The sequence below is a fragment of the Fringilla coelebs genome, assembly GCF_963513975.1.
Source record: "Fringilla coelebs genome assembly, chromosome: 4".
NCBI classification, from domain to species: Eukaryota; Metazoa; Chordata; class Aves; order Passeriformes; family Fringillidae; genus Fringilla; species Fringilla coelebs.
The window spans coordinates 46,266,091-46,280,278 of record NC_140032.1 but is presented as its reverse complement, the minus strand read 5'-3'; the positions used below and the strand labels follow the sequence as shown (position 1 = coordinate 46,280,278).

Below are 14,188 nucleotides of genomic sequence, written 5' to 3'. Positions count from 1 at the left end.
ACATGCTTTATTTTAAAGCCTAACCTTTTAAAAACACTGTTGTGATATTACTAACAACTGCTTTTATAAAATTAATTTGACATTTCGATATATATACATCCTTTCAGTCATTTTTATGTTAACAATGCTAAACTTAAAAAATAACAAGCTTATAGTAACATTAAAATGTCATATCATATCCAGTCAAACATTTGTCCATATATATATATATATATATGTCCTTGTAACTGTTGAAATACTCTTAGTGAAAGAAAGATCTCCGAATCTGTAAGAGGTCCTTTGAAAACAAAGGAACTATCTTATTTCAGTGGTTTCCTCTTTTTTTTTTCTCCTCTCTCTCTCTTTCTCTCTCTCTTCCTCTCTGCCTCTGATTTTTCCTCCTTTCTCTTTCTGTCTAGTGCCCATTACTTTCTAGTGAAATTCTCAGTCTTTGCGGGAAATGGGGAGAGATTCCCACGCAGTTTCCTACTTGGACGTTTCACACGGGTCTGTCCACCGCGTACTGGCAAGCGCTCAGGTTGGAAGCGGGGTTCTGCACACTGGCATAGCCAAAACTGGAGTGCTGCTTGGCTTTAAGTCTCAGACTCGCCAAGCTCGAGTTACATGTGTCCCTATAAACATACGGAGGTGTTGGAGGAGCATAAGGACAGGCTGGCGTTGGCACTGCAGAATTCAGGGAGGGATTACTCAAGTTGTTCAAGTTATTCAGGCTGTTGAGGCTGGAGCCGGGCACCCCGGTGACTGCAGAAGGTACCATGCTTGAAGACATACTCATGGAGGATATGGAGTTTGGAGGGGAGAACATGCTCTGAGAAGACAGAGGGTTGACATTCATGGAGTTGAAAAAAGGAAAGCTTTTGGTGGAAAGGGAAGCGGAGGTGAGGCCCTTGGCTGCCCAGTTGTTGTACGAGTAGCCGGGGTACATGTCATCGTAGGGCTGCATGAGGCCGTTAAACTGCGGACCGAAGCCGTTTTTGCAAAGCTCGGCTTGCTGGTTCCTTTCTCTCTTTCTCCATTTGGCTCTGCGGTTCTTGAACCAAACCTTTGGAAATGGGGGGAGAGGGAGGGAGGGAGGGAGATGCGAGTTAGTCAGGAACCACCACCACCACTGCAGCCCTTTGCAGGTTCTCGGTGCAACAGCCGAGCCTGTCTGTATAGAAGTTATATATAAAAATTTGTACAAAAAAAATTAAATATATATATATGAGAATATATCTCCATGTGTAGGTTCATCTCCTCCTCTGTGGAGCCCTGCTCCGGGCCGGGGTGCGCTGCTGGGACAGCCAAGCATCCTCGGGGCCGCTTGGGTTTAGCAAGGCAGATTCGTGGCTGCATCATTCCACCCTCACCACGGCCCCCCCACTCTCCCCCCAACCCCCCCCCCCCCACCCGTCCCCCTTCCACAGCCCTCCACATAATTTGTGATGCTCTAATTCACGCCACAGAGGCCAACGCTTCGTTCTTATTCTCTCCCTTTTCTCCTGGCCCCCACCCCTTCATTTCTCTTTTGGGTTTTTTTTTTTTTTCCCTCTCCCTTCTCTCTTGGCTTGTTCTGTACTGAAGCCACCCAGGAAAAATACAAAAGTGCAAAGCGAGAGTAAAACGCCTGGAAACCCGCGGAATATTTAAGGCAACGCTACGGGAAAGGAGGGGGAAGCCTGCAACTAATAAATCCTTGCTTCAGTTTGTTAAAACTACAAGTTCCTCTAGCGTGAAAACTTCCAGAACCGAAAATCACTTTCTAAACAAACGCTTTTGACTGCTCTTTGGAGGCAGGGGGAAAATAGGGGGAAAAAAAAAAAAAAAAGGGAAAAGAAGGGGGGGGAAAATCACCATTTAACAACGTGCTAAATGAGATCTAAGGGACCCTCCCCGCGCAGACAATGGGAAAAGCGTGCCCTTTCCCAATCCACATCTGGGTGTCTGACCCGTCGGGCAGCCGCCAGCAGCCGCCTTACCGTGTGTATTGAAACCACCCGCGGGTGTTTGTGGTAACCCCCACCCTGGTCGAGCTGGGCGGCAGCCGCCCGGGTGCACCACGGGGACGGGCCCGTCTGGAGGCACCGCGCGGACCGATACAAAAACTTCCGCGGAAGCCGCACCGCGACCGACAGTGCTCCGTGCACCAAGAACACACCGGGCTCGGCCGGGCCCCGCTCCCTCCGCCTTGCTGCCCCGGCGCCAACACCGTCGGCACGGGGCTGAGAGCCGGCCCCGCTCGCTGCCCGGTTCTCACTGTCTCGTTTTCCTCAAGCCACCTCGGGGAGAGGATTTATGTGGGATTTCCGAAAATCTGAAGGTTCGGCCCGTTTATAGGCTTCTTTTTGTGTGCGTGTTGGGGTTGGTAGTTTTTCTTTTTTCCCCCCAGCGCGGTGTTTGCAGGCGAGCAGGATCCGGTCGCGGTATCTCTGCAGCGCCGCGATGGTCCCATAAATCTCAGAGGGGGGTAGAGGGTGGAGAGAGACGGTCGTCGAATTGTGAAACCCAAAGAAATAGAAAATGCAAGGAAGGGCACGTTGGGAGTGCCTCGGAGTGAAGCAAAAGCTCTTGTGTATTTTACATCTTTTTCTCATTAGAGACAGCGCAGGTTGCAGCCTGTTCCAAGTTGCTTTCTTGGCTAATGTTTTTATTAGCGTTTCGATCAAAAGGAGAGGGACGCATTGCACGGTGAGGGCGAAACGTGCAGCAAACCATAATTCAGAGACACAGAGAGAGATCCCAATCTGTCTCGCTTTGACAGAAATGTCCTGCTCTGCCCTGCTTTTGTGCAAAGGCTCTGGAGTTTACGTACAAGCCGAAATCGAAAGCAGCTGCAAACATTTCAGCCCTCCTTCCCTTTCCCAGCGCACCCTGACCCCCACTGCTCCGAGTCGGGGTGCCGTGTCAGGACTTACCCTAACCCTGGCCTCGGTGAGGTTGGTCCAGACGGCGATCTCCTCCCGGGTGGACATGTCCGGGTAGCGATTCCTCTGGAAGGTGGCCTCCAGCTCCTGCAACTGCTGGCTGGTGAAATGAGTCCGCTGCCGCCGCTGCCTCTTCTTCTTGGAGGGGTCTTCGGGCCCCGCATCCTCATTCTTGCTCTGTTGGCTCTTATCCTTTTCTGTAAGTGGGGGAAACAAAAAAAAAAACAGGGCGGAAAACGAGGGCGCCTCAGCCTCCTCAGCCTCCTCTCCAGCGGCTGGGGAAAAGCGTGTCCCCAGCGCGGCTGGATCCCGCAGACTGCCCCGAACGCGACTCGATGCTGTAATGATTAACCCGCGCCGGCCTCCCGCCGCTGCGGCTCCTCCGCGCCCCGCGGGCACCCACGGGCGGCTCCTCCCGGTGGAGCAGCCACCGCCGAGGCAGCGGGACGGAGCCGCCTCTCCGTATGCAAGCTTTCTGCCTATGTGCATCCGTATTATTCTCCCTTCTGCGTACACGTAATTCGTTTTATTTGCTTACCCTACACCCGCGTTATTCGCCCGCCTGTAACAATATTCTTTGTCCGTATATACCCCTATTTTCCGTCTGTATCGGGATTACTCGCCCATTAAATCCCACGTTATTTGCCGATCTGTATCCATGTAACTCGCCCATCAGTATACATGCTATTCGCCTATCCTTACATATGTCATTATCTTCCTCTACGCCGACACACAGACACCGCACGCGAAAAACCACGAAACGCATCTCGGCTCGGGTGCGGGACGCTCCCGGGCAGAGGGGCGGCGGCGCATCGCGGTCCGCGGGACTGCCAGCCGGGCCGGGGCAGGACAGGGCTGCGGGGCGCCCGTCGGGCTGGGGTCCCTGCCTCTCACCCCCTCTTACCTGCGGCCTCGGGGCTGGAGGTGTCGGAGATGGTGTGCACCTCCAGCCGGTGCTTGGCAGATTCCAGGGAGGAACGCGCCTGCCCCGGCGCCAGCGCCGTCGCCATGGCTAGCGCGGGCTGGTGGTGATGGCAGGATGATGAAGAGGAGGAGGAGGAGGAAGGTGAGGAGGAGCACAGCTTATTCCCGGCTCCCAGGCGCTCCAGGCTTAACGGGTCCTTCATGCAGTTCATCGGCAAAAGGACGCCAAAGTCTACGTGCGCGCCTGGGGGGTCGATAGGAGAAGGTGTGCGTGTGTCTGTAGGTGTCGGTACGTGTAGGAGGGTCCGCGCAGCGCCCCCTCCGCGGACGCGGAGCAGCCCCGCGGCTCCGGGGGTCAGGGCTGCCGGCCGGGGAGCCGCTCCGGGGCGAGCGACGTTCGACTAGAGCCCGGGAGGCACGGCGAGCCTCGAAGTCCCCGCCGCCCGGGGGGGCGAGGCGGCGGCGACAGGAGAGCGGGCGAGTCCGGTCCTGTAAGAGCCGTCACGGCGACACGGCAGCTCCCCGGCCGGCGGCCCCCGGCCCGCCGCGGGGCTCCGCGGGGCGGGGGCGGCGAGGCGCGGCGGCGCTCCGCGGGGCGCTCCTCTCCGCTGCCCGCGCATGGACCCGCGCCGCGGCCGGCCCCGCACCGCATCAGCTCAGGCGCTTCCCTCTTGGCCTGACATCTTAAACCGGCGGCGGCCTTCCCCGCGCTGCACGTCACCCACCCCGCCCCGCCCCGCCCCCGCCCCGCCCCTTCGCCGCCCGCCCCGCCCCGCCCGCGCCCCGCCCCGCCCGCGCGGCCCTGCGCGCCCCGCGCCGCCCCCCGCGCTCTCCCGGTGATGGGCACACCCGGCCCCCCGGAAAACTCCGCCCGGTATGCCCCGCCGGGGGCACCCGCGCCTGGACAGCCCGGCCGCCGCCGGCGGCTCACGGGACACCCCGTCGGAGCGGCTCCGAGCGCGTCCGCTCCGCGCCTCGCCGCACTCCCGGACCTGCGGGGCCGAGGAGCGGGGAGCTCGGCACTGCCAGAGCCGCTGCAGGAGGGTGGAGGAAAGCCCGATTCCCTCCTCATGGAGGGGGTGGAAAATAAGCGGGGCGCGGCCGGTTAGACGGCAGACCCTGTGCCAGTAATAGCGACTATTAAACACAAACGACAACAACCTCCCCTCTGCGACACAGCTACGGAAAGCTTCACACCGCGCTCGGAGGCCCCCGACCTCTTCTAGTCCCCGTGCTCGCCAGCTTTCTGCCCTTCCTCTGCCCGCACTAAAGGCGGGGTACACGGGGGAAAAATCCTTTCCGTGGTTCCGCCATTCCTGCCCCTTCCCTGCGACCGGGTTCCCAAAAGCTAGCGCCCAAGGAGGCTTTCCCACCCCGGTTTTACCACTTACTTGCACAGTAATCAGCGGGACCATTCCTCCCTCTCGGCGTGGACCCGGAGGGACCATTCCGCCACCCGGGGCACCCGGAGCAGCCCACGAACCCAAGCCCACGCAAGCCGTTCACAGAATTTGGCCAAGTCCAACAGCGAACCGGACGCCCGCACACAAACTTCTCAAACCCCTCACCGAGGTTTGGGGACAGGATTTGACCCCTCGCTCGGGCAGCGGCAGTGAGGGGACAGGCTATACTGTCCCGCAATCCCCACTCGTGGGACCGCTTATGGCGCCGGAATGAGGCTGCTGTGGACCCGTGTCTCACAGGAAGGAGGTGCGGGGCTTTTTCACGCGCGTCTAAGGCGGGGACAGGTTACCCTACCATGCTGGTCAGGTCCTCCTGGGGCAGAGGAATCCGTCCCCTAACCCTAGCCTACAGAGCCCACCCTGGCCCAGCGGACATGAGGCCGTCTTAGGCATGGGGATTCCGAAGTAGCCCAGGAGCGGGAAACGCAGGTTTGCGTCTCTATCTTCAATTTATCTGGCTGGTCACTGGTATTGAAAAGTTACCGAAAGCTTCCCCTTGATGTGGCCCTACACATCCACATCCCAGCGCCCAAACTTTTCTGTGTCCCATTCCCATCCCGCCCGCCACACCCCACCCCCACCTCCCTCAAGGGTCTTAGTCGCTGATTCTCGTTCGAGGTACGTATCATCCATCGCAATCTTAGTTATCGCTAAATTATACATATTACTTTCGCAGCCTGTTAGTAAAGAAGGTTAAATTAATTTACATTCTGCTCATTATCTGGTGTTTAAATGACGCGTTTTTATCCCTGAGATTTGGCAAAGAATCTCTTTCCTCAGACCCCACAGCGTTTCGATGGAGACAATGCTCTTACATTTGTAGTGGATTTTAATCTGATAAGACTCTAATTTGCTTAAGTCTTTTAAATAGGGGGTTTAAAATGATTCTAGCCGTTTTCTTATTGAATTTCCTCTAATTCCCCCAAGATCATAAAGTATATGTGTAAAGTAAATATTTCCTCCCTTTGCACCGGCAGCAGATGACCTATAACTAAGTCAATATGAATCCAGCTCCATTCTGCACAATTTGTTTACCAATCATATCCCAGTTTCTTCTTAACCTCTCGCTACCTCTGTGGTCCCGCACCTAGAACCGCACCCCCGTCCTTTCCCCATGGCGGGGCCGTGCCAAAATCGCGGGCAGGGAGCTGCCCCAGCCCTGGCCAAGCGGGCGCGGCCTCGGCTTCTCAGCGAGGGGCACTTGGGAGGGGGCGCTGCCCCTCTCCAGCCCCACGTCGGGGTGAAAACAAGTGTGCAAAGCCCTAGGGTGGGGGAGCCAGAGGTATTTACGGAGTAATACGGAGGTATTTCCTCCTTCCTCCCCCCCTTTTTTCTTTTCAGACGGGGCAATGCATCAATGCATCCCTGTCTTGGATGACACCCATCATTTTTTTTTTTCTCATTAATTTATTTTCAGTCATTTTTGGGTAATGCTGGCTTCTGCCGCCGCGACTCGAAGCGAAAAGTCCCTCCCGCATGCGGAGCGCGGAGTGCTTATTACGCGCTTCATGTCCCGGCAGGGCGAGGGCCGATGCCCACCGGTGTCCGGCAGCCGCAGCCTCGCTCTCTCGGGACATTTGACGGGGCAGGCCGCTCCCGGCGCGTTGTCCCCGAGAACGGGGAGAGGAGGAGGAGGGACCGGCCACCGCACCGCCCTATCGCGTCTTCCCTAGCTCCAGCCCCGCGTCCCACAGCCACAGGCGTGACAGACCTTCCATCAGTCCCCGCGCCCCGAAAAGGAGCGCACAACAGTGGCCCGGGCCCCGGCAGCCCAGAGGGAGAGGCTGTCGGCATTTCCTTACGTGCCTTTGATTAAAACTCCCCCATCCCGAGCAGGAGGGGAGCTACCACACAGCATTAGTTGTCATGGTGACCATAAATCACGTAAATCCAAAAATACCCACCTATAATCTGAGATGAAGCTTTTATTTCCCAAGTGAAATAATATTTTAAAAGCTGTCAGCCAACCGAAAAACAACCTAATTGTAGTCACCCAGGTAATATATTAGCGGTAAAGGTTTCAATTAAAATGTCAAGTGTTTTAATTTTTTTTCCTTTTTTTTTTTTTTTTTTTTTTTTTTTTTTTTTTTTTTTTTTTTTTTTCTTTCTGGTGGAAGTTCCCATCGTCTGTCGGGTTCGGGTCCTGGCTACGAAGCCGCCCCCGCTAGCTCACTCGCGTACCGACTATCCTCGCCTGCTGCGTATGGCTGCTATCACCAAAGAAAACCCCAAAACTGTTTTGGGAATCGCTCTCTTTCATTTTTGCCCTGAGCTACAGGGCCCATCGGAGACGCGCCCCGATGGACTGGGGGACGTCCGCCGCCTACGAAAAATGGGGAATCGGGGATGCTCCCCGCTCCGCATCATCTTTTTAATCTCATGGGAGTTTTGGTGTATTTTTTTCCGTGTTTGGTTGGTTGATTTTTTGGGTTTGGGTTTTTTGGTTGGTTGGTTGGTTGGTTGGTTTTTTGGTTGTTTTGGGGTTTTTTTTTGTTTGTTTTTGTTTTTGCTTTTGGTCTGTGTGTCGCTCTCTTTTATTTAGTTTCTCTATGCTGTTTTTTGAGTTTATTTGGGATGCCCGGTGCCCGCCCCGGTGCGGCAAGCGGGAGGGCCGGGAGCAGGGCCGGGAGCGAAGCGGCTCTGCTGGGGATGCCGAAGGGTGGCCAGACCCACTGCGGGTATTTATTTTCCCACTTTTCCTTTATCGCCTCACGAGATCTTTGTTTCTAGGCGTAATACTCCCCTAAATGGATAAATTGGTTCTTATGTAGAGCCTCCAACTAGTCCTGTTGTCTTTTACCTTTGGCTTGTTGTCTTTCGCCTATCTCGGATTACCGGGTATTCTCCTCGATGAAGAGCCATTAATTACCCATTCAGTCAATATTAGGAAGACTACAGAGCTTTTTACATAGGATTAAGAAGACATCAGATTGTTCCGTTAGTATATTCCTACTCACGAAAAAGCTTTCGTTATACATTTAGTTTTCCCTGGAGTGAGGCTAACAACCGCTGCATATATTATTCTCAGACGCCAACCGCGGACGGGGAAAATTCTATAAGCGAAGCGCAATAAATAACTTCTAATTTGCGCTTGGCGGGGGGTGCGGGACGGGGCGCGCACCTTCCGAGGCGCCGCGCAGGGGCAGCGCATCAGCGAAGTGCTCGCGCCCTGGACAGGGAACATCCCGGCTCCACGGCTCGGGTCACAATTCCGGGGACAAATTTGGCCACGCTATGCGGAGGGGAGGGTGCCGCTCGGCTCTTCCTGGCGGCCCAGCGGCGGTAGCGATGCTCCGGCTCCGCCTCAGCCCCCCCGCCCTCGCTGCCTCCCGCGGGGGCAGAGCCTGCGCGCCCACCTCGGTCCGGGGCTCAAAAGAGGCACCGGGGACTTTTGCTTTGCACGCTGCAGTGTCTTCAGCCGGTCTGAATGGAAAGCTGAATCAGCGTTAGGTTTTTAAGTTTTTGTTTTTGAAAAGAATGTTCAGTTACGGAATAGTCAGACCAATCTTTTTTCTTCTTTTTTCCTTTTTTTTTTTTTTTTTTTTGGCGATAGTGTTGAAACAATCAATTTGGAATGCTGAATGGTGAGACAAGACGGAATGTAATTTCAACGCTTTATGCTGGAAGCTGCTGTTTCAGCAATACCCAGATTATCGATTACAGGGAAGGATTCCTTAAGTAGAATTCACAGACCTAACAAATCGTATAGATTATATATATATACACGTACGCACAAATACCTTAAGCATTCTTTCCCCCTGCATAAAAATTACTCAAACAAATCCACCACCGACAACCGTTTACAAGTGCCGTGGGTCTGCCGAAGCATGTGCTGAAGTTTTCCTAATTTTGTGGGACTGGTCACCCGGCAGCAATTTTCCTGTCTCTCTGAAGAAATCTGACACCCGCCGGGCTGCGTTTGACACTCTAGGCTGCAATAATATTTTCATACTTTCCTATTTTCCTTTCCTCGGCATTGCCACGGACTCGTTTCTTCTGGAACAGCCCTCCCCCTCTGCGCCCCATTCCCCGCGGGAAGCCGGCATGCCGTGTAGTTTTGGAGGGTCTCCTACTGAATTTCGTTTCCTCCTTTCGTAGAACCATCGATTTGACAAAACAGTCGCATGTTTTGCTATTCACGCCAGTGGTTCTAGTTAGCCATCATTCTCCTCGTGGCCACCGACGGTGCCTATCTGGCGAAATTACCTCACCGCCCTCGTAATTTCCCAAGCTAAAATGTGACAGAGAGGGGTCCCCAATCACCCCTGCTTCCTTCCACGCCTCTCCCCAGCCAGCCCCAAGGATCAGACTTTTTGCAAACTAAATCCCAAAAGCATGACGTCGTTACGGTCAGGTAAGACAAAAATGAACGAGTACCACGCAGGTTTAACCAAATCAAAGCCAAGACCCAACAAATCCCTCCGGTATCACGAGAAAACACCCGTGGTTTCTACGATTTACAGCAAGTCATCCGAGCAGCTCAGGGCGTCTCGGGACTTGCCATTATCTGTCGCACAGAGACAGGGACTGAGGCAGCACACAGGGTTCATACCCATATCTGCAGGAATATATTCCCGTATCGGCAGAGATATGTCCGTATCCGAGGTCGTCGCGCCTGCCTTCCCCGTAAATGGGAGCGTTTTAATGGTCAGGCAACACCGCCGTTGCTTCTTGGACTCGGACGTATGTTTTAATTAATGGCATTAAAGGTGTTTAGATAGCAATTTCCCCTGCAGCCCGGCGAGTAAAAAACAGACCGGCTGGTACGGTAACAAGGCAGGAAATTTTGCGTGTACTACAATAATCCAGGTTCATAATTGATGTTTAAGAAAATAACCATTTGTTTCTCGGCAGAGGAAGTTAAAGTTACCGTGTCAGGGAGCATATGTGGATATTACTTTTATAAATACTTAGTCGAATAAATCTGACTTGGAAGGGCTCATAAATTTATTATATCAGAAAGGTCCCCACTTTCCCATTAGATTGTGCTAAGGGCTTTGATTAAGACCACCTGTTCATCGGGAAGAAAAGGCAGGGGAGGGTATAAAGGCCTTTCTTATTGGCAAACCATATATAAAGCAATGTCACCCTTGCTTTCCACATTATTTAACACTTATTACTGGCCGAGGGAAAAAGTGCCAGACTCTGGTAAAGCCTATTTGTGCACAATTTAATATCGTGTATGTTTCCGGGATTAAAAATTATCGGTTCGTAATTCTTTGGCGTTTGGAATTACCCCGGATTTTGCTCGCTAACCTTCCTTTAGCTTAAGCGTTTCTTCTTCTAGGAGTTTTGATGTCCAGCTAACAAATCCTGCCTAAAGTCCCCGGAGGTGGGTGGACTCGTGAAGGGGACGTGGCCTCTCCTGAAATCATTGGATGTTATTTGAGAAATAGCGAGCTGTTTGGCCAAACAGGGTTAATACAGAATTCTTACAAGGAAGTGTTTAACCACGAGACCAGGAATACGTGCATTATTAATTCACTCTAGTTTCCTGTATTATTAATTCAGGTTAATGTATTTTATTTAAACAAAATTACGTTTATCTTGGATTAAACAGTCTCTCGAAATACAGAGCGCTTGTTTTCTTCTTTGTAATATGTTTGCATTGCTGTTTTTCTTTACCACAGGACTCGCCTGTCAGACCCCCTGAAAAGGGCAGGGGAAGAGAGACAGGAGCTCGCTCTGCTGCAGACGGAGCGCTGTGGGGGTGCCTACCTCTGGGGGCAGGAGAGGGCTGGCGTCTTGTTTACGGGCGAGGGGGTGGTGTCAAAAAATAGAAAATAAAAATAAATACGAGAGCGACGCTGCGGGTGTCTAAACGGCGCGCTGACAGCGATGCCTTTTTGGGGGACACGCGCTAGCGGCGGGAGCCGCTGCGCGGCCGCAGCCGCAGGGGTGCGCGCACCCCCTTTCCCCTTTCGCTTCCCTCTCCCGCGGCCGCGCACCTCCGGGCGCAAGCGGTGCCTAACGCGCCGCGGGAGGACAGCAGAGGGCGCCCTGGCGCCGCGCAGGCGGGCCCGACCCGGAGCTGCCGCCGCCCGCAGCGCGCCCGCGGAGCGGCGCGGAGGGGCCGCCGCGTGTCATTGGGGCTGGGGGGGCCGCCCGGACACCGTGCTGGCCCGGAACATCGGCCGGCTCCGTGCGGCCCTCCAGCTCATCTCCCCCTTTAGATGTCCGCCTTCATAAAGGAGACACTCGACGGCGGCGAGCTGCACGCCTGGGGACGGGGACACGGCGCGGGGGCGCAGGGGAGAGGTAACTGGGTGGTCAGCGCCCGACACTGCGGAGCCCTTCGCGGAGGCGGCGCCGCTTCCCCGGGGCCGGCCCGCCTGGCCGCACACCCGCACAGCGCTCCGCACGGCAGCGGGGTCGCTGTGCCTCCGGCCCGGCGGGCCGTGGTGTCTCTTACCTAGCTGAACACAGGCGGAGACAAGTTTGCGGCAGTTGGACTCCATTACCCGTTATCTGCAAAAGATGAATAGTTTTAAAACAATTACTATGGGATTGAAAGATACATGCAAAAACCAGAAACACAGTCGCCCCGGGAGCTACGTCGCAACGACGCGGGCTGGATCGCGCACATTTCTCCAGTGATACGCGCAGAGTCCCCTCTCCTTGCCTCAGCCTCAGGTCCCACTAAAATCACACCACAGGACAGGCGCTAACACCCGTGGCTGTTTCCCAGCCCGTCGAACCCTCCGGCCTCCCTGTACTTCTAGTTATATGGGCACGCGTCGGAGAGTCCCCTAACCTCGTCGCCGTGCTCAGCCGCGGGACAGGCCGAACCCGGTGGCAGGGGTGCCGTAGGACCGTAGGTACCAGCAGCCGTTCTCCCACCGCGGCGGAAGTTGCGCGGCAGCGGCTGCGCCTCCGTACTCCCCGGCTGCCACCGCCGCCTCCCTCTATCTGAGAGGTCGGGCAGTAAAATCACAGGATTAGTGCCTGATTGAGATGTCTGTTCGTGAGATATTACAAAATTCATTATCACAGCTCTCTACTAACTCGATATGAAGTAACACAGATGGGATTTTATTAGTCCAGGCTTCAAATGTTTACTTATGATAATTTCGAGGGAAATTTGCATGTCACCATCATTTCGGTAATCTTTCTTCTTCTTCTTCGCTTCTTTTTTAATGTCTGGACCGGGAGCATTATTAGCTGGTGCTTAGAAATCCGGCAGCCTGGAGCCGAGGCATGTTTGGGATGAGCAGCGCTCACCGAGAAGGGCCCCGAGGCCCCGGCCTTTCCACCCTCCGCCGGGCAAGCAGGATAAGGCCGTGGAAAAAGGGGAGGAAAGGGGAATAATAATAATAATAAAAAAATCTCAGAAAAAAAGGAAAAAGGGGAAAAGGAAACGGGTAGGTGCGGTTATCGGGATTCCTCGTGGTCGTGTCGTGACATGGCGATTTATATTCCCAGATGAACGACGCCAGGAAGGAACTTCGCTCCCTCCAGCAGCCGGGCCTAGCACACAAGCAGTGCCTAAATTAATCGGGAAGGCGATTAAGAGAACCTTAATTCTTCGCCGATGGTCCTTATTTCGGGATCGGTCTCCGTCAAGATTAGTCCTGCGTGACAAATGCCCTCCCCCGCGGCTTGCCTCTATGGCTGGTTTATCTCACGAGTGGAGACACACTGCTCCCCCCACGCACACGCCCCGACACCGAGGGGAAGTTTTTTCTCTCTACTGAAATCCAGTCTCCTCAAAGAAAAGCGCCTTTCTCGAACGGATTATTATTATTCCTTCCTCGCCCGTATAGCTCCTTCCCTTTCTCCTCTCCTTATCCTCTTAATTTTCGTTGCAAGGCACATCGCAGCACGGGGCCAAGTGGAGCGTTTTCCTATTGTCTCCAGCCCGGCGACACAAACGAAAGCAACTCCACTTGTTTTTCCACTTCCCTTTCTCCGAGTACTCAGATTTAAATACCTCCGCACCTCTGTGCGCCCACAGCCTTAGCAAACGCACCAGCCGTGCGACCTTGGCGTTCTCCACGGCCGGGCCCTCTCAGCAGCAACCTGCTCGGAGCAACTGCAGGGCGCGGACAGGAAAGCGGGATTATTTTTTTTTCTTTATAGGTATCTATCACTGTTCTTTCGGGAAAAAAAATAAAAATCCACAATCCCCAAAAAACTGGAGTCGCCTGGCAAGGATCTCACCGCCCGAAATGCTGTGGTCCCTGATTTTGGCGGGAGGCTTTCCGCCAGAGGCCCGCGGCCGCTGGCTCTCAAACGAAAGGGGGGTTCCGTGCGGGGCCTACCCCTCCGCGGTGCCCGCGGGGCAGCCGTGCCCCTCCGTTCTCTCGCTGGCGGTGCCGGTGGGAGACCCCGCAGCCGGCTCGGCAGACCCGCCCGCATCTCTTTCGGGCAGCCCGAGCGCTTGCCGCCGCCGCTGCCGCCCCCCGCCCGGGTCCGCGTCTCCGCGGCAGGAAGGAGCTCCCTGCGCGGCCGGTTCCTCGGCGCCCGCCCCGCCGGGGAAGTGGGACCAGCACGGCGGGCAAACGGCGCCGGGGGCAGCGCTGCTTCCCCCGCCGACAGCGCTGCGGGACGGGCCGCAGCCGCCCGGGAGGACATCAGCAACCCGAGCCCTCAGGACCCTGCCCAGCCGGCCCGCGGTCCCGCTGCTCGTCCCGGGCTGCGCAGAGCCTGGACCTGCCGGGTTCGTGGCCCCGCGCCCGTCCCGCCGATACCCCCCGAGCCCCCCGCACTCACCGGGGCCGGTTGCGCTGCCCGCCCCGCTCTGTCGCTGCTGGTGCCTGTGGCTGGCGGGGGCGGCGGGGCCGCGCCGGGCTCCTGCGCTGGCTGCGGGGCCGCGGAGCCGCCGCTGGCTCCCTCCTTCCCCGGCCCTCCCGCGCCCCCGCCCCGCCCCGCCCGCCTCCCCGGGCCCTGACGTCACAC

The 14,188-nt window shown here is 55.6% G+C and overlaps 1 protein-coding gene across 2 annotated transcripts; it reads right to left on the bottom strand.

The window, feature by feature from the left end:
• Positions 1-414: 414 nt before the first annotated feature.
• Positions 415-11,748, bottom strand: PITX2 (paired like homeodomain 2; the record flags this gene model as incomplete). Of its 2 annotated transcripts, XM_084204518.1 has the most annotated exons (4): positions 415-1,042; positions 2,895-3,100; positions 3,808-4,071; positions 11,703-11,748. In XM_084204518.1, 4 exons carry the CDS (start codon positions 11,746-11,748, stop codon positions 479-481), a joined length of 1,080 nt encoding a protein of 359 aa, XP_084060644.1. In that variant the 3' UTR covers positions 415-478. The 2 variants fall into 2 exon arrangements, with proteins under 2 accessions (XP_084060644.1, XP_084060645.1); XM_084204519.1 differs by lacking the exon at positions 3,808-4,071.
• Positions 11,749-14,188: the final 2,440 nt, after the last annotated feature.